This window comes from Mustelus asterias, chromosome 1 (genome assembly GCF_964213995.1).
Source record: "Mustelus asterias chromosome 1, sMusAst1.hap1.1, whole genome shotgun sequence".
In the NCBI taxonomy this organism is placed as follows: Eukaryota; Metazoa; Chordata; class Chondrichthyes; order Carcharhiniformes; family Triakidae; genus Mustelus; species Mustelus asterias.
In genome coordinates this window covers 105,640,759-105,666,454 of record NC_135801.1, presented here as the reverse complement: position 1 = coordinate 105,666,454, position 25,696 = coordinate 105,640,759, and the positions used below count along the sequence as shown (strand labels likewise).

The 25,696-nt window shown below is 40.7% G+C and overlaps 1 protein-coding gene across 4 annotated transcripts in view; it reads left to right on the top strand.

The window, feature by feature from the left end:
• The first annotated feature begins 447 nt into the window (after positions 1-447).
• smim14 (small integral membrane protein 14) overlaps positions 448-25,696 on the top strand; it is a 37,099-nt gene continuing 11,850 nt past the window's right edge. Inside the window, exons 1-2 of one of the 4 annotated variants that reach the window (XM_078216179.1) lie at positions 448-558; positions 7,290-7,392. In XM_078216179.1, the coding sequence (XP_078072305.1) occupies positions 7,318-7,392 (75 nt within the window). In that variant the 5' untranslated portion in view covers positions 448-558; positions 7,290-7,317. Of the gene's footprint in view, positions 559-782; positions 1,214-1,273; positions 1,294-7,289; positions 7,393-25,696 lie in introns of those variants that run through there. The other 3 variants (XM_078216170.1, XM_078216189.1, XM_078216195.1) reach the window with 3 other exon arrangements.

Here is a 25,696-nt window from a genome sequence, read left to right as displayed (position 1 = left end):
GTTCCCATTCTGGATTTCTTCTCCCCTAAAACTCAATCACCGTAATCCCAGATGAGCAACGGGGCAGAGCTGAGCATTAAATTTGCTTCTTCCTCGGGGCAGAATTCCTCAACTATATTGAACCATCTGCCGACCGTAGAAACCTGCACTAGGGGCTGATAAACAGTACAATAATCGACAACATGAAAGCGCTGCCAACTCGCACTATAGCGGAGAGTCGAACCACACAGCTGACCCTCCCCTCCCCTCCCCTCCCCTCCCCTCCCTGATCACACCCACACAAACGGTCCACTCTTCCACTAACTTCCGGCCAGCACACCAACATTCCAAACACTTCCGCTTTCCGCCACCACTCTCGCGCACCAACGGCAAACCCCACCAGCCACCACTCCCAGCATGCCCTGAGGCCACCGACCAACCGAAAAGAGACACGTGTCAGCCCTACGCCGTGTCAGCCCTGCAGGCGTCGCAGGGAATGTGCTTGTCATGAGGCCTCTGCATTCTTTTAACTATTCAATTGGTACTGCCGTAAATGTTTGAAAGAACAATTGTTTTGCCGTACGTCACATTCAAGTTCCATTATTAGGCGGCATTATAAAGTTATAGTTTAGATTAAGCGTTGACTCCGGTGAGCTTTGTCACCACCACCGACCTATCCGCATCCAGCTGGTTGCGAGAGATGGTGGCGAGTTCGATAAGGCACGCGCGGCCCCTGCGACGTTGCCATGGCTGCCGCGCGTATCCGTGTGTGGGCGCGCGCGTGCACGCACATACACAGGAGCAGGGCAGGGCGGCGTACATCCGGCTCCGGGCTCCTGTTCCTCCCCTCCCCTTGTGACGTGCTTGTTGGTACTGTATCAAAACAGTGGAGCAGAGGTGCAGCCGGGGAGGGGAAGGACAGGTTGTGCTGGCGATTCTGAGAGCGCGAGCCCGGTAAGAATGTGAGCCCGGAGCGTTCTGACAGATGTTGCAACGCTGGCGTCTCGTTGTCTTTGAGGGACACGGGTGAGGGGATCCAGTTGGAAAGCGGGTCGACTCAGGGAAAGGAATGTGTGCTGCAGACAGAGCTTTCAAAACAAACCCCGGTCGCATCTGAAGGGATCCCAGTTTATTGATGTCTCTGATGCGGATGTTATTATAGATATCCCTGTTAAAATAGCAACGTTACCATGTTTCCGGGATCCGACTAGGTCGTCCATAATGAGACATTGAAGTTGGTGCCTGATTTTATTTATTTTTAACCGGTTGCCTCAGTTTCTTGTCATTGAGTCTTAAAGACTTCCTCCGCACTTGGTATTATTGTTTGTTAAAAATTGATGAAATAAGTTTTTTTTAAAAAAGCTTGTCTCATAGATTTCTCAGTTCGCCGTTCTCTTGATTAAAGACCGATGGTTTTACATCAAGGCTGTGTTGCTCTATTGTACATTGGTGGAGACCATCAATGCACAATGTTTTTCTTACCGTTTTGATGAGTGTGTGTGTGTGCCGGTCAACATATTTCTACTTCAGCAATGTGCGAAGTTAAATTACCATATTTTGTATACTAATTCTGCATCATTTCACGAACTTAAAACTTCGATCTCGCAGTACGAAGGAGTAACATAGCTTAGAAATAGTAACATCTTGAGTAAATTTAGAAAGTAGATTTGAAGTACATCTGGTGAAAGTCATTCATTTTTATTCAAATTATACTTTCGACAGGGAAATAACTTTATAAATAGATGCCCCAAAATTTACATAACCGTGCAGCTGTTCTGAAAAGCTTCAGTGTGCTGAGCCGACTTGTTCATCTAACTTGCATTTTTATGCAAAACAGCTCCAATATTGAGATAAACACCTACATTTACAGAAAATAAAACAAAACTTGTCTTTCATGACCATGGAATATCACATAGCATTTGCTGCCAGCAGGATACTTTTGAAGTGTAGTTGCTGTTGTAATGTAGGGAAGCTTGGCAGATAACCTGCACACAAGATCCCACAACATAAAATTAAATGAATACCAGGTAACCTGTTTTAGTGACGTTGCTTGAGAAATAAAATGGTTGGCCTGATTGAAAATTTGATTGCATTTTTTTGAGGAGTTAAAAAATAGATGAGGGCAGTACAGTTTATGATGAACTTCAGGTAAGGCTTTTGATAAGGTCCCACATGGGAGACTGGTGAAGTGGGTAAGAGCCCATGGGATCCATGGCATTTTGGCTTCAAAATTGGCCTCAGGGCAGGAGATAGAGGGTGATGGTCAAAGGTTATTTTTGTGACTAAGTCCTAGAATTCCCTACTTTACAGCATTTTCACCAAACAGATTGCAGTGGTTTAAGAAGGCAGCTCACCATGACCTTCTGAAGGACAAGTGCCAATGGACAATAAAAAAAGCAGCCTAGCCAGTGATTCATGTCCCACTAATGAATGAAAAATGCTGGCATAGCAATTGTATGGGAAAGTGGGACAGAATTTGGGCAGCTACATTATGGGTATTTATGGAGGATGACAGCAAGGGAGACATTACATAATTCAGTCTGGCATTAACAAGAACAAACATAGACAAAGGTTTCAGTAGAAGAGGAGTGGAAATATAGACAGAGCTGGATAAAATCCCAGAAATAAAATTAGGTGCTCTTGGTGATGAATGAAATTGAAATAATTTTCTACAGTATACAAGCTACCTGACTTAACAGCTTGGTCAGATGTGAACAAATGCTTGGAGAAGGGAATGGAGTCAGTGACAAGGGAGTAAATTTATGACCAGGGTGTCAAAGCAATGACTTCAGTCTTGAATTTGAGTTAGAAGAAATTGAAATCTTCCACGCCTTGATATATCAGTGAGACTATCTATCATCATCTGCCACTGTGGGGTTGAGAGAGATGGTTCAGCATAGGATGTGTGTCAGTGGTGTACATATGGAAGCTATCCCTATGTCTGTGGACAATGTTGTGAAGCAGCAGCATGGGAATTAATATCAATATAGATCCTTGGAGGGCTCCAAAGATGACAATGCAAAGGTAGAAAGAGAAAGCTTTGCTGGAAATTTGGTGTCCAAAGGCTATTGTTACCAATATCTAATTTTATGATCCATATGTTTCAGGAGTATGACTTTTAGTTCAGGAATTTTATATTTTAATGTATAAATGAAAACGCCTGGTTTGAGAAGCTGGTAAACAAACCTAAAGTGAATGCAAATCAAAGGGTGTTCTATGTTCGTTTAATAAGGTTAAATTGGAAACTAAACAATGAGCATCATTGGTGCAAAAAAAAGCATCATGGTGGAGATGGAATGCATTAAATCCCAGAATGGGGGTTTAAATGAATTGAAGGTAATTAGTTTAAACCTCTGTTTGGAACATGCTAGGTGTGCCACGTTTCCATGGGGATTGATTGCAGGGTGGTGTGCTTTGGATTTATCTCTCAGAAACACACAGCTGAAGAGTGGTCAGGAGGTGTAAAGCAGCTGGAACCAGTAGCAGAGGGCTATCAGAAACTAGGGTTTTTGATTTGGTGTTGGTAAGCAAGAATGCAGTGGGGCTTGAACTGGGGTGCCCACAAGAGTAATACGTTGAAGGAGAGTTGGAGAGCGTGTCTAAATTGATGCTGGTGGAAGAACCCCAAGAAATCTCATGCCTCGGAGAATAGCATGAACACTGAAGAGAATCAAAGTGAATTCCTTAGAGTTGTGGCATACCTTGGTTTGGTTCCAGGAGAAGTGGAAGAACCTTCAAGATCCTGTAAAGTATAGGGGAACACCTGAGTGGAAATAAAAGTATAACAAGGAATGTGCTGCTGAGATTTTGGGTTTTAATCTATTAAGTGTTATGAGATATAATTTAGTAGTACTTTTTTTGTTTAAGACATAAAGTGTTGTGTTCATTCAATTAATAAACGTGTGGTCAAATTTCTTTCACAATCCAATTGAATCAAATTCAAAATCCAATTGAATCCAGTTTAATAAACGTGTGGTCAAATTTCTTTCACAATCCAATCCAATCAAATTCAAAATCCAATTGAATCCAGTTTATGGCCGCCACAAGAGAGACAAACAACATCCGAGCTGACAAGATAAAGCATTGCACCCCATCTTGGACTTGATCTGACGCTTGATCTTTGCCAAAGCTAATAACTTAAAGCAGAGGAGAAACTTGGACTTAAACAGATAATGTTGGAAAATCTCAGCAGGTCTGACAGCATCTGTGGAGAGCGTGAATAGAGCCAACATTTCGAGTCTGGAAGATCCTTTGTCAGAGCCCTTGGATGTTGGGGAAGGGGAGTTGCATTGAAACCAATTCGGGCAATTAGCAACCCATTTTACGTACGCTTATTTTCATCAGTTTAGAACAGTTTCACCCCCAAATTGTTTATGAAACTTGGTCATATGCTTGGATCTGTTCCAGTGTTAAACTATGTGCAATTTGCAAAGTAATGAGTGATGTAATTTTACAAATCTTGGACTGTAGGGCATGCTACCTCTGTCTTTTTATAGTATAAGTTACAAAATATAGTTTAATAGACACACTTGTTGCATTATCTGCTCAAACAGGGGAAAAAAACTTGTTCAAAATTTCTATTAAATAAGTTGCTCTGAACAATGAGCAGTCTTAACAAAAACAAATAACTGCTGCTGCTGGAAATCTAAAGTAAAAACCAGAAATGCTGGAAACCAACAGATCAGACAGCATCTGCAGAGATGGAAATGGTATTCATGTTTCAGGTTGATTTCACTTTCACCAGAACTGAAAGAATAGTAGAGTAATCTTAATGTTGTCAACATCATGGGTTTGTTGCTGCAAATGGGATGAATCCATATAGTCTACACAGCACACTATATAATTTTATTAAAAATTGAAGTTGCATTGTATTGCAAGTAAAATCTGAAATGTTTACACTTGAATGATGTGGATATATTATATTGTATGTTATCAATTATGTGGAATGATTCAATTTCTTAAAAACAACATATGAATTAGGAGTTGGCCATTCAGCCCTTGAGTTCAATTCCACCTTCCACCTACCTTTGATTCCCTCGTTAGCCAATAATGTGTCTGCCTCTGCCTTAAAGATTTTCAATTATCCTTCCTCAACTGCTCTCCGTGGGAGAGACCCACTTTGCAGCAAGTCATTATTCTCATCACTACAGACCCCTTATTTTTACACTGTATCCCCTAGTTCTATGGGGAAACATCCTTTCAGCATCCACCCAATTGAGTCCAATCAGAATCTTGTATATTTCAATAAGATCACCTCTTATTCTTCTAAACTCCAATGGATGCAGCCTCAGCTTGTCCAACCTTTCCTCATAAAATAACAGTACCCCAACCCAGCTGGCATTTGAGTGAACGTTCTCTGAGCTACTAACATATTTATATCCTTAAATAAGGAGATCAAAACTGTACACAATACTCCAGATATATTCCTGTAAACTAGAAAACACCCCTACTTTTATATTCCATTTCCCCTTTCAATAAACAACATTTCATTGTTTTTAAAAAATCACCTTTAAGTTTATTCATACTAGTGGTCAGGTAAGTTTGTACAGCTTCTGCCAATACTGCTCTATATCAAGCCCTGGGTTAACCAAGTTGACAATTTCCTTTTGATATCTTCCCAACCCATCCAGCAACTGATAAGAAATGATACACTAACATGCTGGAGGTTTGGGACTAAATGTCTAAATTGCAGAACTGTTTCTACTTCAGATTGGTCCTTGATGTATTTCATAGAATCCCTACAGGAAACCGGAGCGGAGCACCCGGAGGAAATTTATGTAGACATGGGGAGAATGTGCGGAGTTTGCACAGACTACCCAAGGCCGGGATTGAACCCCAGTCCCTGGTGCTGTGAGGCAGCAATGTTAACAACTGTGTCACCGTGCCGCTCCTTTCAGTTCTGAAATTTACCCTATTCAAGATGCAGGATCTATTCAGAACCAAAGGGAAATAGCAGAGCCCAGGCAGCTGTTGAAAATTCAGAAATGTGATTAATACTTTGGATCATTTGATGTTAAGAACTGAAAAGAGCATCACAATGGTTTTTTTACAAAAAAACCTAAATCGTGTTCCCTTTTGGGAAAATTGATGATTCAGCCCACCTACAAGCAAAAAAAAGGTGGAGACTTGCAGTACCAACGTGGCAATTTGGTGCAGGGGAAAACAGGTCTTGCGGCAAGCGTCTTACTGAAATGTGTAAACCGCATTGCTGCTAATCTTTCTTCATATGCTTGAATACATTGGTTATCCTGGTGATCTGCTTCTAGTGGCTTAAATAATAAAAATAAATCTCCATTGATTCTAATTCCAATGATCACTTGAACTTACAAGTTAAATTATTTCCTATAAATCAGTCTATGTCATCATTTTTACATTTTTAAAAACATGTCAAATATATTCTTGGCACTGTGTGGGTGTGTCAAGAGGAAATATCCTCCTGGTATCCACCTATCAAATCAGCCCAGGATCGTATATGTTTCAATAACATCGCCTCTGATTCATCTAAGTGTAATGGGTACAGGCCCAACCTATTCACCCTTTCTTCATAAGATGAGTCCCATATCACACGAATGAGTCGAGTGAACATTCTCTTAATTATTTCTAATGCCATTGTATCTTTTTTCAAATAAGGCGACAAAGCATCTAAGTCCTGCAATCTCTCTCCATTTATGTAGTGGTACTCCTTTTCTATTTTCTATTTTTTTTCTATTATGAATAGGATGAATAAACTATTTGCAGCGGATCAACAGTCCAGGTGCACAGCAAGGAGAAAATTGTAATGAATATTTTTTAAGTCACCTGTCGGTTATTTGTATCTCATTAAATATTTTTCTCATTTGATAAAGATTGCATCACTGTCACATTAATCGTTGTAATTTGTTTAAAAACCTAATTTCAGATTGACATTTATATTGCCTTCCATCACCTTTTAACTCATGGAAGTGGTGGATGCAAACTGAATGAAATATTTAGGGTGGGATTTTCTGGCCACGCTCACCCCAAAGCCGGAAAAACCCGCCCGAAGTCAGTGGACCTTTGCATGGTCCATGTCCCACCCGCAGGCAGGCGTTCCCATGGCAGGTAGGACGGGAAAATCATCAGCTTCACTTGGGGTTAGCAGGTTACCTAAAAGATCTAATTATATTCTTGAAATACAAAATATATGTGAAGATTAAGCATTCTGAAGGATTTGCAAACTAATAGGCTACAGATTAAATTTATTTGGAATTATAAGTGACTGGCTGAATCAGGGTCTTGTGTTGTGTTCCTATTGTTTCTATTATAATTGTTCTCATTGCCTTAATTACTAGAGACTAGCTGGAGGAACCTTGTCCTGCCATGGCGGAAGGAGGTTTTGACCCTTGTGAATGCATCTGTTCCCATGAACATGCAATGAGAAGGCTGATAAACTTGGTAAGAAATTGCAACCTTTAATCATTTAAGTAAATAAACTTCCATAATTTATAGGGATGGCAGGAAGATTTAAAGTCGAAACTTAATACAATTTTTCTCTGCATTTAAAAAGGGAAAACAATGGTCGGGATTTTGCCCCCCCCGGTTTGCTGTGGGTGCAAAGCGTGATTAGGAGGCACAAAATCTCAAGGAGCTGAAAATGAGAATCTCACCGATGAGATTGTCCCAGCCATTGATATAACATAGTTCATGCCCAGGAAGGTCAGGAACCTAATGTAAACATATTTCAATATTATTAGCAGGCTTCCCTGCTGTATTGTTGTCCCCCAACATTCGGTTATCCCCCCCTCACTGACGTGACATCATGTCAGTGAGGCTTACAGTGGTCTGGAGTGAAGAGAACCAGGCGAAGAGAACCAGCTGGGGACGCACTGGTAAGTACATCCCTGGGGGGTGGGGGGGGAGTGGGACATGCCCTGTGTCTGTAGGGAGTGGTGTGGGTGATGTCCATGTCCATAGAAGGGGAGCTTGGTTTTTATCTTTAGTGCTGTTATATTGGGGCGCCCTATTTCAGTGTGACAGCACCTCCAGCATTCTTTGAAAGTGCTGTAAAATATGGAGCACACTGCTTCTCTCACCTGAGTCAGCATTTTGAAAAAAAATTAAAATAATGCCCATTCCTTTTATATAGCATCTTATCACAATTTATTAAATTTGAAATGTAACCACTCTTATGGGGGCAAATGTGGCAGTCAGATGTTCAGAGTGCAGTCGTATGAACAGAAAATGAAACAGAATCACAGAATGGTTACAGCACAGAAGGAGACCATTTGCGCCATTATGTCTGTGCTGACACAGCTCATCTAATGCCCTGCCACCTTCTTTGTGTAGCCTTGCGCATTCTTTATTTTTAGCTACTGAATGACCAATTTTTTTTTTGTTTTGGTAATGTCGACTAAGAGATGAATATTGGCCAAGATTTCCCTGTTCCTCTACAGATAGTACCTTGTATTTCTTTTTATTTGCCGAATTGAGCAGGCAGACTGGTATCAGTTTTATATGCAAAACAGTATCTCAGGGTGCCTGAAATAAAAATAGAAAGTGTTGAAAAAACTGAGGAGGTCTGGCAGGATCTGTGGAGAGAGAAAAATAGTTAACTCCGAAGAAGAGTCATATTGGACTTGAAATGTTAACTCTCCACAGATACAGCCAGACTTCCTGAGTTTTTCCAGCACTTTCTGTTTTTAATTCCAATCTCCAGTATCCGCAGTATTTTGCTTTTACCTCTTGAGTGTCTGTCTGGTCTGTACTTCCTGGAATGAGGCTTGAACCCTCTCTCAAACTTCTAACTTGGAGGTGTAAGTATTATCTAGCTAGCACTTAATGAATGAACTTAAGATATCCACATTTAAGGATACTATAGCATTGTGGATGATAGATTTTTAAAATAGTTGTGCAGCTTTTATTATCATGTGGCACATTTTTGTTTTAGGTTTCCTTTTCTTTCTTTCCTCTTTCACTATGATGCCAAATATCACACTTGTTGTCAAGATGACTAGTCATGAAGGCTCATGCCTCAAACCTTTCATGGCTGTCATAACTGTTGTCCATGACCAATGTATATACTGCTATAAGGTAGTCCTGCTAGTTTGCCGTTTTCTGAAGAAAGCTTCTGTAAAAAAGTGCAACATTCAAATTTCTTTAGAGGGTGAGATTTGGACCATAGGCATCTGATATATGTTTCCTTAGAAATATCTTCTTAGTGTCAACACTATCAATTGACTTAGTGTAAAAGATCTTCTTTTAAATATATCTTCACCACTCCCATCGTCTTGTGTTCCATGACACTGTTGTCATTTAATCTCTTCTGCCCTTAAACCTATCCATGATCTTCCATTCTGCTTCAAATGCCTTTCACCCCATTATTCAATGACATAAAACATCTCCCTAAGTCCAATATGACTTTTTTCTGGAATTAATGTTAATTCTGTTTCTCTTTCTCCACAGATGCTGCCAGATCTGTTGCGTTTTTCCAGCATTTTCTGTTTTCAGTTCTCCAGCATAGCAGTATTTTGCTTTTGTCGTTGTGGCATTTATAAGGCCCCGCTCGCTCCCGCGCACTCGCTCTCACACTCCATGCTTACTGTCTTCAGCTTCAACAAATTGGGTGATTGGAGATGGTGGCATATGATATTGTCACTGGACTAGTAACCCAGAGACCCAGGGCGACATCTGGTTTCAAATCCCACTAAAGTAGATTGACGACATTTGAATTCATTAAAAAATCTGGAATTAAGAATCTAATGATGACCAAGAAGCCGTTGTCGATTGTTGTTAAAACCCATCTGGTTCACTAATATCCTTTTAGGGATGGAAATCTGTTATCCTTACCTGGTCTGGCCTACGTGTGATTCCAGGTCCACAGCAATGTGATTAACTCTCGAAAGCCCTCCTGAAATGGACGGCAGTTAGGAATGGGGAATAAATGCTGGGCCAGCCAGTGACTCCTACATCCCATAAATTTTTTTAAATGCTTGCAGCAGAGGAGTCTTTCCACTTCTATCTAAACATGCCTATCAGGATTACATGTTACGTGCTGTTTCTTAATATTTAATTTTAAAAATTCATTTGTGGGACATGGCCATTGCTGGCGGCCAACATTTATTGCACATCCCTAATTGCCCTTGAGAAGGTGGTGGTGAGCTACCTTTGTGAAACGCTGATACAACTGAGTGGCTTGCTCGGCCATTTCAGAGGGCAATTGAGAGTGAAGCACATTGCTGTGGCTCTGGAGTCACATGTAGGCCAGACCAAGTAGGAAAGCAGATTTCCTTCTCTAAAGGACATCTAGTAATAATATCACAATGCCATCGCCTCCCCCATAATCTGCAGTTTAAAAAAAATAGAATTTATTTTCCACTGCCAGAACCAAACAAGAGAGAGGATTTGGACCAGAATAGGTGTTAATAGCAGAATAAAGGTCAGTACTGTTGAAAGCAAAACATGAGAACAAAATATAGACTGGCACTAAGGGTGTGCCTAATCAGAACATGAGGTGTTGTTCCCCCAGCTTGTGTTTGGATTTTTCATTTTATTTCAACTGAGATCTACATAAGCAAATGTGCTAGAGTAAAAATATAGATGTAACTGAATGTTTGACATTGCCTTCTGTACAATCTTTAACCACAGAGGGACAAAACCAAACAGATGGAGTTAATTAAATAATCATAGTTCTGCGGTGAAATAATTTAACTCAGGATATACATATATATATTATATATATGTAGGCTTAAGCAAATGAGGAACTGAAACTTGTAGTTGCTCATTACTTACCATTTTTCTTTTCAGCTTGGAGTAAAAACTTTGTTCCTGTAATATATGTCCTCGTAAATCTGCAGTGAATTCTGGGGGAATTACTCCTAATTCAGAATAAAATTTACCGAACTGTTAGGACTGGGAAGTAAGAGATCAAGCTAATCAAATGCTCCTGAATTTTAACATGATGAATAATGTGATGGAACTTGTCCAACATTTTGTCTCCCTGGGTTAGTATTCTGCAAAATTTCTGGAGTGCTTCATCTATGCCTTAATACTAGTGTTACTGTTGAGTTAGAATAAACAAAGAGGAAAAAAGATAAAGGAGCAGATGTTACGCCTCCTGTCATTGCTTGGAAAGGTGCCCTGGAAAGGGGATGAGCTGCTAGGGGTGATAGAGGAATGGGCCAGAGTGCCAGAGGAAATAGTCCATTCAGAATGCTGGGGAGGTGAAGGAAAAATGTGTTTGGTGGTGGCATCATGCTCGAATTGATGGAGATGGCAGAGGATGAATAAAGAGGCTGGTGGGGTGAAAAGTGAGGAAAAAGACATGGTCTGGGAGGGAGAGGGAAGGGGTGAGGTCAGAAGTGTAGGAAATGGGTCAGGCACAGTGCAGTGGGGGGGTGGGTGGAATCCTTGGCTGAGGGAAGAGGAAGACCTTTCAGAAGCACCATTGTGGAAGGTAGCATCATCAGAACAGATGCGACGGAGACAGAGAAACTGGGAGAATGGAATGGAATCCTTACAGGTGTGAGGAGGTGTAGTCGAGATAGCTGCAGGAGCTTATACTGAATATTGGTAATGCAGTCGTAGTGGTTGACCTATACATGCTACTGGGTTCTTGATATAATTTGAAATGCCTTCCGAGAAGATATTCTGTCGATGAAAACTGGTGGCCTGTTAAACTTAGTTTTGTTTTTAAAAATGCTCATTCATGCCCCACAAAAAAGTGCAACCTCTCCCATTTCTTCCTTTCCATATCAGAACCATATCTGAACCCTCATCCCCATTAAGTTGATTTAAGAATATTTACAATAATACAATTAGAAAAATGAAAGATTTTTTGGATGAGCCAAAGTAATCAAAACACGGAGCCGAAATTCTATGGGATTTTATTGGTTTTCTGTTATAATTTTTTTGTGGTGGCTGTGATGGAATGAACAAAAACAGAAAATGCTGGAAAGTCTCAGCAGATCTGACAGCATCTGTGGAGAGAAAATAGAGCCAATGTTTCGAGTCAGAATGACCCTTCATCAGATGGAATGAATATGACCATTCACGTTTCTTCTCTGGGTTCTGATGGTCTCCTATGGGAGTTACAACAAGAGACCAGTCAAACCCTCATGAGGTTTCTGGTCCAAAGATTCCCGTCCAAGCAATAAATCACTCAAAGTACATTTGTGCAAAACGTTTTCCCAACATAAGGAAAGACTTGTATTTACACAGTTTTTTTCCATGACCTGAGGATGTTCAAATGTCATTTACAACCAATAAAATACTCTCATCACTGTTGTAATTTAGGGAACACAGCACCCAATTTGCACCAGAAGGTCCCTTAACAGTCATGTAATAATGACCAGTTGACATGGTAACTTGCATATTGGGAGCTGGTGTGAAGATATTTTTTGCAGGTTGTTTGATAGGGCAGATTATGCTATAGGAGTCTTCTGGTGGAGTTAACTACAAGGACATTAACCTGTTTTTTGGTGAGATGATATTCATCCAAGACAGGTGAACTTGTTAACTACTGAAAAACTAATGCTGTTGTTTCCAGACCAAAAACTTTTCTAATTCCTCTGTAATACAGTTTTTGATCGAGAGAGCTCGAAGGCTGACATGTTTCCTCAATATGTGAAAGTAGATTTTCTCAGCCTCCGCTTTGGCACTCCAGCCATTTCAATATCAGTGTTAATTCAGGAAGTGCCTGTGATATTTTGGAAACTCATTGAAGATTTTTTTCTTTGTCTCTTATGTTTTTCACATTTAATTATGGTGATGATTAACAGTCAGGAAATTATTGTAACCTCCTATCTGCTGACTTGGCATAAATCAAACCAATTGCCAACAAAGTTTGCTGTTCAAGAATCAACCAGTTTAATAGATTACACAGTTTGTCTCACTAGATTGATCATTATATATAATTTGTTCTGCATGTTGCAGATTGGATTACTGCATGCTGTTCGAGACTCCACACTTGAGGGAGAATGTTGAGGCTGATTCACTGGGATACTGCCTGATATGAGGAAATACAGATCTAAAAAGTGGAAAAAACTTTTTATGCCTTTTGTAATCTTGGTTTATCCCAAGGCACTTTAAAGCCAATTAAGTACTTTTGAATTATGATTACTTTTGCGATGTAGGAAACATGAAGAAAGGTCAGGGTTATGAGGTTGTGGAATGAGAACTCTGACTGAGAAAATTACCTGTTCAAGCAATTAATCAAACATATGATTAAAACAGAGAGCATGTCAGCCTTTGTAAGTAGATTTAAGAATAGTAAATGATTTTTAAAAATAATTTTTTAAAAATAAACTAATTTAAAAATTAGTCATTGAAGGAAAATAAATACATAGATTTATGAATAAAGTGGGAACTTGAGATTAGGATTGAAGTGCTAACCTGGATTGGTTGGGTTTGATGGTTTGTTTCCTTATGCTGTAATTCTTTTCGGGGCACATGGATGGGTTTTGGAATGGGCAGATTCAGTTTATTATATAAATGACAAGTCAAATTTTGGAGGAGGTGACCCAGAGTTAAAGTTAATTTATTAGTGTTACAAGTAGGTTTACATTCACACTGCAATCAAGTTACTGTGAAAATCCCCTAGTCGCCACACTGACACCTGTTTGGGTACACTGAGGGAGTATTTAGCATAGCCAATTCACCGAACTTGCACATCTTTGGACTGTGGAAGAAAACCGGAGCACCCAGAGGAAACCCACTCAAATGTGCAAACTCCACACAGTGACCCAAGCTGGGAATCGAACCTGGGTCCCTGGCGCTGTGAGGCAGCAGTGCTAATCACTGTGCCACCGTGCCGCCTACAGAGGTAATTAGAGTGAAAAATTTTCAATTCAGGATTTGGTCTGGAAATACAATGTCGATCCTGTTTTGAAGGCAAATCCTTTTTTGGCTGAGAGCCTAACTTATTTGTTAGGGAAACTATTCTTGTGCTCATTCTGGTTTTACCAGATGAAATGAATGCGAAGGTTGCTGGATACAGATGGCTATAAGCATCAGAGGGCTGGCTGCTTTTCTCCGATAGTCAATCAAAATGCCCTTCTGGAAGGGAATTCTCATTCTGAGAGAGTGATAGGGAATTTGAACTTTGAAAGGAGCTTCATGTGTTATTTTTGAGATTGCCAAAGGCAGTAGGGTGAGTAACGTAAGTGATTGAGAACTAAATTATGGAACAGAAGAAAGCTAGTTGATTTATTATGCCTATGCCAATGCTAGCTCACGTATTTACTCTCTCCATTTCCTTACTTTGCCCTCATATTATTAAAATGTAAAATTCCCACTTTAAACATGTTTCACACTGTCTCAATGGCTATTTGTAATCAATTGTCTTAACTATTTGATGAAAAACTCTTTTCTAATCCCTCCTTTTATGCTTCCATTCTCATCCTGACCGAGTTCATGCCCTCTTATTGACTTATCAATCAGTGAAAATAATCATTCAAATTTTTAAAAAAAATTTTCATCTCTGCCGTAAGAATAAAAAAGCAGATTTTTCCTTAATAGGTGAGGAACTTGTAAGCGTTGATGTTCAAAGAGACTGGAATGTGCTCACATGGGGAACACAATATTAGCATGGAGGTGCAGCATGCAATTCAAAGGCAAATGACATGTTGGCCTTTATTGTGAGGGCTTTGGAGTACAAGAATAAATAAGTCTTGCTACAGTTGTGTGGGACTTTGATGAGACCACGCCTGGAATACTGTATGCAATTTTGGTCTCCCATCTCTAAGAAAGCATATACTTGCATTGGAGGCGATAGAGTGAAGAATCACTAAATTGGTCCTTGGGGTGAGGGGATTGCCTATGATGGGAAGCTGAGTAAATTGGGCTATTATTCTCGAGTTCAGAAGAATGAAAGGTGACTTCTTTGAAACCTACAAAATGCTGAAGGGCTTGACAGGGTCAACAATGAGAGATTGTTTTCACTGGTCAGGGAATCTAAACTGTAGGGACACAGTCTCAGGATAAAGGGGAAATGATTTGGGACTGAGATGAGGAGAAATTGCTTTGCTCACGGGTTGTGAATCTTTGGAATTTTCTACCCCAGAGGATTGTGAATGTTTCATTGTTGAATATTTTAAGGTTGGGATAGATAGATTTTTTTGGTCTCTGGGAATTAAGTGATATGGGGAGTGGGTGGGAAAATATAGTTGAAGTCCAAGATCTGGCATGATCATATCAAATGGAGGAGCAGGCTCAGTGGGCTGTGTGATCTACTACTCCTCCTATTTCTTGTGTTCTTCTCAAACTCATTAATCATTTTCAACATATATGTTTGATCCACCCTTCATTTCTGCTTTCATCAGCACAGCCCTTTTTTAGTGCAATCCTCTCATTCAGTATGATCCTAATGTCAATCCTTTTTATGGTTTCAAAATCATTTCTAAATCTGGCTTCCAAAATCATATGTAGATAAATTAACTTCTTGGCTCAGGGCCATCTAATGGTGTTTGCTATTAGTTAGACTTGCTCTTGGACATCTAAATTATTCTTTTTTTTTAGCACAATAGATTGCTGGAACAAAGAAAATTTCAGCACAGGAACAGGCCCTTTGGCCTTCCAAGCCTGCACTGACCATGCTCCCCTACTGAACTAAACCCGTACCCTTCCAGGGACCGTATCCCTCTATTCCCATCCTATAGTATTTGTCAAGACGCCCCTTAAAAGTCACTATTGTAACTGCTTCCATTACCTCCCCTGGCAGCGAGTTCCAGGAACCCACCACCCTGTTTTTAAAAAAAAACTTGCCTTGTGCATCTCCTTTAAACCTTGCCCCTCGCACCTTAAACCTATACCCCTAGTAATTGACTCTTCCACCCTGGGAAAAAGCTTCTGACTATCCACTCTGTCCATGCCCCTCATAATCTTGTAGACTTCTGTCAGGTCGCCCCTCAACCTCTGTCATTCCAGTGAGAACAAACCAAGTTTCTCCAACCTCTCCTCGTAGCTAATACCCTCCATACCAGGCAACATCCTGGTAAATCTTTCCTGTATCCTCTCCAAAGCCTCCACACCCTTCTGGTAGAGTGGTGATCAGAATTGAACACTATATTCCAAGCGTGGCCTAACTAAGGTTCTATAAAGCTGCAACATGACTTGCCAATTTTTAAACTCAATGCCCCGGCCGATGAAGGCAAGCATGCCATATGCCTTGATTACCTTCTCCACCTGCATTGCCACTTTCAGTGACCTGTGTACCGGTACACCCAGATCCCTTTGCCTATCAATACTCTTAAGGGTTCTGCCATTTACTGTATATTTCCTATCTGTATTAGACCTTCCAAAATGCATTACCTCACATTTGTCTGGATTAAACACAATCTGCCATCTCGCCGCCCAAGTCTCCAACCGAGCTATATCCTGCTGTATCCTCTGATGGTCCTCATCGCTATCCGCAAATCCACCAACCTTTGTGTCGTCCGCAAACTTACTAATCAAACCAGTTACATTTTCCTCCAAATCACAAAAAGCAAAGGTCCCAACACTGATCCCTGACGAGCGCCACTTGTCACAGCCCTGCATTCAGAAATGCACCCTTCCACTGCTACCCTTTGTCTTCTATGATCGAGCCAGTTCTGTATCCACCTTGCCAGTTTACCTCTGATCCCACACGACTTCACCTTCTGCACCAGTCTGCCATGAGGGACCTTGTCAAAGGCCTCACTGAAGTCCATGTAGACAACATCCACTACCCTACCCTCATCAATCATCTTCATCACTTCCTTGAAAAACCTGATCAAGTTAGTGAGGCATGTCCTCCCCTTCACAAAACCATGTCGCCTCTCGCTAATACGTTCACTTATTTCCAAGTGGGAGTAAATCCAGTCTTGAAGAATTCTCTCCAATAACTTTCCTACCACTGACGTCCGGCTCACCGGCCTGTATTTACCTGGATTATTCTTGCTACCCTTCTTAGACAAAGGAATAACATTGGTTATTCTCCAATCCTCTGAGACCTCCCCTGTAGCCAGTGAGGATACAAAGATTTCTCTCAAGGTCCCAGTAATTTCCTCCCTTGCTTATTTCAGTATTCTGGGGTATATCCATGTGAACTAATAATATTGCAGTCAGGGTCACTGGGTCTATCTGAGTGAACTGTATCTCAACCAATCTGATCGAAGGATTATGAAATTAATTGTGCAAGGACTGAGAAGGAAGTGTGAAGAAAAGGTCAAATCAAAGTCAAATTAGGTGCAAGAAGAGAAATAATGAGAGGGAAAGGAAGATTGCATTAAGAAAGGAAAACTAATTTTATTTTTAAATCTCGAATAACAATTAAAACCTGAAGGGATGATATTCCACACTTATTAGCAGCAATTAAGATCTTAAGTACTTAAACTGGAATGGATATAACTTAATCTAATTGGTAGTACAGAACCTGAGTATTGCTGAAAGACTTTTTTCAAAGCTTTTCATCTTGTACATATCAAGGCATTCATAAGAATACAAATCCAAGGACGACAATACAGTTATATTGTATGAAATGAGAGCACTGATTGGTTTGCAAGTGGACTCTGATTAATTGAGGTTTTCCCATGACGAATGCATCAGTTGTTTGTGACAGTCTATCATTGTTTGAAATTTAAACCAGGTAGCTTGACTCTGATTGCCTTGAGAAATGAGCTTGAAAATGGCTGTAACTTATTTTGTTTTTCTGAAATAGGCACAATGTGTGTACATGTTCTTTGCGTGCAAAGATTAGGGCCCTGTATATTAATTTATATAGCTTCTAGTATATTCAAATGTGTCACACTGTGAGCCTGACTAACTCTTAAATTGGTTGTCAGTGTAATTTTTAGCACAGAGAATTAGTTAGCAAATATTGTCCAATTGTGGAATCACATCTAATGTTGAACACTGGTTTGAGTTTTGTAAACCTAGGCTGGTTGAGTATGGTCTGTACCTTGCCTGTTGTGAACAGCGCGGAAGGGACATGCTGTTTGATACAATTGCCAGTCTTTGGGACATACGACTTAAAGTACCTGGCATCACATTGGCACTAAAATTCATATACCACATTCCTCATTTGTGTGATAAGCAGAATGTCTTTTTAGCTTGATGGCAGCATCCCATTAGTGGCAAATACCTTGTGCTGCAGTTGCATAGTAGCAGGGTGAAACAGCTAGCTTCACCTGTTGCTCAAAGCTTTGAGATACCTTGTCCTTCTAAGGTGGAATAGGCACTTTTCAGTGCCAATGATAGCCTTGGGCCTGTTCATGAGTTTGCGTGAAATGATCTGATCAGGGTAGCCATTATCCTGCAGGATGGCCTTATGCCCTATTTCAGCATCAAGCTTGCATTGTCCTGATGAGTGCAAGATGAAAAACGTCAACAAAAATATTCTTTTTGTGGCGAGTTTAGTTTGCACGCAAATCTTGTGCAAATATAACAACTTCACACCATTCAGTGCATTACAATGGTGAATTTTGATTTATTATTGTCACATGTATTAGCATACAGAGAAAAGTATTGTTTCTTGAGCGCTTTACAGAGCATACCGTTCATAGAGAAGGAAACGAGAGAGTGTAAAATGTAGTGTTACAGTCACTAGCTAGGGAGTAGAGAAAGATCAAGCTGGAAGGTGCAATTTTTGCAAAGCTAGCAGTGGAGCGAAGCAACCTTGACAGCAATTTTTGAATATTGAATTTAAAAGCATATTTATTCTGTACTCTTTTGCAATAATAAGATTGTCATTATCTGTGCTGTTATGTCGACCAGAAAATTGCAGCCCTGATTTTCAGTTCAGTGTCTCTATTCATAAAAGGAGAAATTGAAATTCTAACCTTGATAGCTTTTGCAAGGCTGGAATGTTAATATTCTGCCATCTTCAACGATCTATGCATCTGAATTCCAAAGTCCTTCTGTCTCTGCACTCTTTAGAACTATGCCATTTAACCTATATAGCCTTTGCTCATCCCTTCTGCCAAAATGCATGACTTCACACTTTTGTATTAAATTCTGCCTGCCACTTGGCTTCCCATCTGTGTGCTGTTGCAGTTGGTGAGATATCACCTTCACCATTATCATAATTTAAATTTTGTTATCATTGCAAAATTTGTAATGTTACTTTGTATTCTAATTTCCAAGTCACTTATGTATATCAAAAGAAGTCCTAGCACTACCCCATGGGGAACACTACTGTCATCTATCATCTGCCACTCTGGAAAAACAACCATTTATCATAACATGATGTTTTCTGTCCAAATCCCTCTCTAAATCTCTCTGCCCCCTCCTTTAAGGCACTCCTTAAAACTTCTCTCTTTGACCAAGCTTTTGGTCATTTGCCCTGATATCTTCTCGACGAAGTTCAGTTTTATATTTTGTTTCATAATGCCTCCATAAAATGTCTTGGGGACATTTCACTACACTAAGAACACTGTTTAAATACAAGTTGGTGTTGTTGGTAAATCAATATTTTATCCAAGCTGACACTATCCCTCCTATTCCATGAGCCTCAATTTTGTTAACCAGGCTTTTATGTAGGACTGTGTCAAATGCTTTCTTAGAATCCGTATAGACAACATCCATTGCATTCCCGTTGTCAATTTTCTTTATACTTCATCAGATATTCAATTAGATTAATTGTATATGATCTGCCTTTTACAAATCTATGCTAACTCTCCTTAATAACTCAAACCTGTCCCAAGTGCCTCTTTTCACCCCACCCCCCAATTTATTGTTTCTAAATTTTACCCACCACTAATAAACCAACCGGTCTTGTAGCTTCTAGGACTGCCCTTTCAGCCTTTATTGTTTCACACTTTTTATCCTCTGTCATGTCTGCTAAATCTAGGGAAGATTGGGAGGTATGGCAAGCCCTTCTATCTTCAATCCCACTTGCCCACATCTGGAGTATTTTGCACAGTTCTAGACACTTCAACTTGGACAGAATATATTAGCTTTTTGAAGGAGTTCAAGAATTCAAGAACACAGTTCAAGAATTGTCCCTTTGGGTTAGGACATTGAAAATGTAACTCCAATGTTCGAAAGAGAAACCACAAAATTATGAGAAGAAATTACATTAAACCTGGTTCATATTGTAAGAGGTTATGGACATTTAAATGAGGATTTTTAGGATTTTGAAAGGAATTGATGAGGTATAGAGAATTTTCCATATTGGGGGATTCTAGGACAAAATGCCATAACCTTAAATTAGAACCACGACATTCAAAGGAGATGTTAGGAAATAGTTCTTCACAGGGTGATAAAAGTCTGGATCTATTTCTCTCAAAAAGCAGCAGCTCAATTAATAATTAGCAATCCCTGATCACTAGAATTATGCTAAGCAAGAATATTAAAGGGTGGGAGCCGAAGTGGGCGGATGGAGTTGGGATACCAATCAGTCACAAAAGCTCCTTTAATGCTGGAACAGGGAATGAAAGGCCTACTCCTGTTGCCACATTCCATCCATCTCTCCAAGTAGTTGAAAGAGGATTGCATAGGAGCAGCATTATCCATGTTTGTAGACATTGGCTAGACTGTTCACTTTTTAATACGACAGAGTATGTAAATTGATCCTCTGACAAGGCATTGCAGGCAATTACCTTTTCCTTGCCCCTCTCATCCCCACCATTGCCCTTTCTTGATTGAAAACAGCTGATTACCTGTCAATATAAACTGACCAAAGGCGCAAGAAAGTTGTTATTAAGGACCACCACCAAGTTTATGCTGTCACAAACATGAGAGAACAATGGAACATGATGGCGGAGCAAAGTCCATGGAATATTTCACAGGAATGCTTTCACAATATTGATGGGAATTTACCCATTTCATTTTATGTAGTTAAGAATGGAGCACTTAAGATTAAAAAAAAATACAGACCAGATTATTGATGGTTGACAAAGCAGAAGTTGTGTTTCACATAATCTTAAAATACAGCATGTGAAAAGTTAAATACAGATTACGTTAAATCTGGCATAATGTGACCCAAGCTCCAAATCTATTCTGTTCTTTTATGTTTTAATAGAACTATAGAATGTTACGGCATAGAATACAGTTTTAGTCCATGATGCCTTTGCTGACTCTTGGCTAAAGTTATTCCACTTCTTCATTCTCTCCATAACTTTATATTCCTCTGCTTCAAACGTTTGTCCAATTTTCCCTACAAGATGCAGTGGTCTATACCTTGACCACTTCCCGTGGCAAAGCAGTTTATGTTCCAACAGCCCTGCTCTTAGTGTTGTCATTAAACTGATGACTGACTCGACAATCAAAGTGAAAAGAGTGAATAGAATAAGCATATCAAAACTTTTCTTAATTTTAAAAGACTTTATTGAATCTCTTTGTTCTCGAATCCCAAGTGTTTCCAACGACACATTCCCATCCCTGGCATCATTCTGTTGAAATAAAAACAAAGTACTGGAAATACTCATCAGATCTGGCAACATCTATGGAGAGTTAATGTTTTGACTTGAAACGTTAACTCCATTTCTAACCGGCATTTTAGTTGTGGGGGCAGCAATATTACACCCAACCCATAAAATCCATCCTCATTTAAAATATTACAACTTTTAATACATTCAGTTGGATCACAGCAGATGTGTACTTGGACTCTATTTATCTGCCATTACTCTATATCCCTTGATGCTTTTACCAATAAATTAATTTGCACGTAACCACATTAAATAGGTGAAAGATATAACTTATCCATTCTGCCAGCCAGTCTTCTACTGTCTCTTCTATTTATCAATCTTACTTTTGTACTATTAATACATTTCCCTACACCGAAATTCAAATCACTTAACTGTACCAAGAACAGTGACCTTGAAACATCACTTCCAACCTGTCTCTAATTCTTTTTCATTAACCTACTTTGCATTCATGTTACTGTATTTCTTTGATTTTTTTTTCTGACCAGCCCTTTCAAATGCATCCTGAAAATTCTTCTAAATTACATTACATGATCAGTTATTCAACAAATAAAACTATTAATTTTGTGTTAAGAATTTTGGTCTACCCAACATGACTTCAGGTTGTCAGTCACTCCCTTTAAATAGTTTGAGCATTTTTCTTTTATGAGAGTTGACTTGGAGAATTTAATAATGTGGAAAAGTAACGATGACATTGCCTTGTAATTTGGACTAGATACTTGTGTCTGCTGTATGTGCATTTCTTCAAATTCTCTGGCATATTAGTTATAATTCAATTGAACACATGGCTAAAGGACTGGTGCAAGAGGGAGGGTTTCAAATTCATAGATCATTGGGAAGTCTTCATGAGAGGATGGCACCTGTACGGAAAGGATGGGTGACACCTTAACTGGAAGGGCACAAGTATCCTGGCTGGGAGTTTTGCTAGAGTGTCTCGGCAGGGTTTAAACTAGTGTGGCAGGGGGGTGGGGATCAAAACAGTAGGTCAGTAAGTACTGAGGCTGGGGGCCAGGGCAAGGCTAGCTAAGAAGAAGAGCATTCTGGAGCAGGATGACCTGAGTGGGCCTGGAGGTCTGGAGTGCATCTGCTTCAATGCAAGGAACGTAACGGGTAAGACGGACGAACTTAGGGCCTTAATGCTTACGCGGAATTTGGATGTGGTTGCGGTGACGGAGACATGGTTAAAAGGACAGGACTGGCAGCTGAATATTCCGGGGTGTGTGTTTTAGGCGAGACGGAGGAGGGGCTAAAAAAGGTCCGGGAGTAGCGGTATTAGTTAGGGAGCATATTACAGCGGTGCAGAGGGTGGACAATTTAGCGGGGTCATGTAATGAGTCGCTGTGGGTGGAGCTCAAACAGGAAAGGCTCAATCACTATGCTGAGGGTATACTACAGGCCACCCAACAGCCTACGGGAAGTGGAGGAATGGATATGCCAGGAGATTCTGGATATGTGCAGAAAAAATAGGGTTGTTGTAGTGAGAGATTTCAATTTCCCTGGTATAGACTGGAAAGTGCTTCGGGCTGGGTGTCTGGACGGGAAGGAATTTGTAAAATGTGTACTGGAAGGTTCTTTGGAACAGTATGTAGATAGCCCGCCTAGAGAGGGGGCTATACTGGATCTAGTTCTGGGAAATGAGCCCGGTCAGGTCGTCAAAGTTTCGGTAGGGGAACATGTGGCAAATAGTGACCACAACTCTGTTAACTTTAGGATAGTAATGGACAAGGACGAGTGTTGTCCTAAGGGTAGGGTGCTAAATTGGGGGAAGGCTAACTATAGCCGGATTAGGCAGGAATTGGTGCCGTTGATTGGGAGAGGCTGTTCGGGGGTAAGTCCACGTCTGGCATGTGGGAGTCTTTTAAGGAACAGTTGATGAGGCTGCAGGACAGGCGTGTGCCTGTAAAAAGGAAGGATAGGAAAGGTAGGATTCGTGAGCCGTGGATAACCAGGGAAATTGAGGATCTGATCAAAAAGAAAAGAGAGGCGTACGTTGGGACCAGGCAACTGAAAACAGTTGGAGCTCTGGAGGAATACAGAGAGTAGGAAAGAACGCAAACGGGGAGTTAGAAGGGCAAAAAGAGGTCACGAAATGTTCTTTGCAGATAGGATTCAGGAGAATCCTAAGGCATTTTATTCATATGTTAGGAACAAAAGAGTTGTCAGGGAAAAAGTCGGACCTCTCGGGGACAAAGGAGGGGAATTATGCTTAGAATCTAAGGGAATAGGTGAGATCCTAAATGAATACTTTGCATCGGTATTCACAAAGGAGACAGACTTGTTGACTGGGAGTGTCTCAGAGGGAGGTGTTGACCCGTTAGAGAGAATCTCCATTACAAGGGAGGAAATGTTAGGTTTTTTTAGGTAACATTAAAACTGACAAATCCCCAGGGCCAGATGGCATCTATCCTAGACTGCTCAGGGAGACGAGAGATGTAATTGCTGGGCCTCTGATGGAAATCTTTGTCTCTTCTTTGGACACAGGTGAGGTCCCTGAGGATTGGAGGATAGCGAATGTGGTACCGTTATTTAAGAAGGGTAGCAGGGATAACCCGGATAATTATAGGCCAGTGAGCTTGACGTCCGTGGTAGGGAAGTTGTTGGAGAGGATTCTTAGAGACAGGATGTATGCGCATTTAGAATGGAACAATCTCATTAGTGACAGACAGCATGGTTTTGTAAGAGGGAGGTTGTGCCTCACAAATTTGGTGGAGTTCTTTGAGGAAGTGACAAAAACGGTTGACGAAGGAAGGGCCGTGGATGTCGTCTATATGGATTTCAGTAAGGCATTTGACAATGTCCCTCGTGGCAGGTTGGTTAAGAAGGTTAAGGCTCATGGGATACAAGGAGAGGTGGCTAGATGGGTAGAAAACTGGCTTGGCCACAGGAGACAGAGGGTAGTAGTCGAAGGGTCTTTTTCCGGCTGGAGGTCTGTGACCAGTGGTGTTCCACAGGGCTCTGTACTGGGACCTCTGCTATTTGTGATGTATATAAATGATTTGGAAGAAGGTGTAACTGGTGTTATCAGCAAGTTTGCGGATGACACGAAGATAGCTGGACTTGCGGATAGCAGTGAACATTGTCAGGCAATACAGCAGGATATAGATAGGCTGGAAAATTGGGCGGAGAAATGGCAGATGGAATTTAATCCAGATAATTGCGAAGTGATGCATTTTGGAAGAACTAATGTAGGGGGGAGTTATACAATAAATGGCAGAGTCATCAGGAGTATAGAAACACAGAGGGACCTAGGTGTGCAAGTCCACAAATCCTTGAAGGTGGCAGCACAGGTGGAGAAGGTGGTGAAGAAGGCATATGGTATGCTTGCCTTTATAGGAGGGGGTATAGAGTATAAAGCTGAAGTCTGATGTTGCAGCTGTATAGAACGCTGGTTAGGCCTCATTTGGAGTACTGCGTCCAGTTCTGGTCGCCGCAATACCAGAAGGACGTGGAGGCTTTAGAGAGAGTGCAGAGAAGGTTTACCAGGATGTTGCCTGGTGTGGAGGGTCTAGGCTATGAGGAGAGATTAGGGTAAACTGGGCTTGTTCTCCCTGTAAAGACGGAGAATGAGGGGAGACCTAATAGAGGTGTACAAAATTATGAAGGGTATAGATAGGGTGAACAGTGGGAAGCTTTTTCCCAGGTCGGAGATGACGATCACGAGGGGTCACGGGCTCAAGGTGAGAGGGGCGAGGTATAACTCAGATATCAGAGGGACGTTTTTTACACAGAGGGTGGTGGGGGCCTGGAATGCGCTGCCAGGTAGGGTGGTGGAGGCAGACATGCTGGCATTGTTTAAGACTTACCTGGATAGTCACATGAGCAGTCTGGGAATGGTGGGATACAAACGAATGGTCTAGTTGGACCAATGAGCGGCACAGGCTTGGAGGGCCGAAGGGCCTGTTTCCTGTGCTATACTGTTCTTTGTTGTTTGTAATTAGGTGAGCCAGTGTCTGATCAGAACCATCAGGCTGCTTTATTTCACTAAGGTGAACATGCAAAGCAACAGTTATGTTGGGTTTGCTTTGTTCAATCATTTGCATTTAAGCAATACCACGAAAATAAACTGCTATCGTGGTGCATGCAGCCACCTTCCAAGCAGTTGACCAGGGTTCAATTCCTGGCCATCGATGTGATGTCATCTGTAGAGCCCTATCGCACATTTGTGCTAAATTCTGGCCCCACCCAGAGACAAAACTGCTCAAACTATGAATTCTAAAACATTTAATTGAATGAATTAGTGATATAAGTTTTTTTTTAAAAACCACACAAACATTAGAGTGATGAAATGTTTTGTCCAAAATAATGTACCTTGTAGGTTTCTATCGGCTTCAGTTGTAATGGCCATCATTTTTACCAGAGGAGTTATAAATTAAACATGA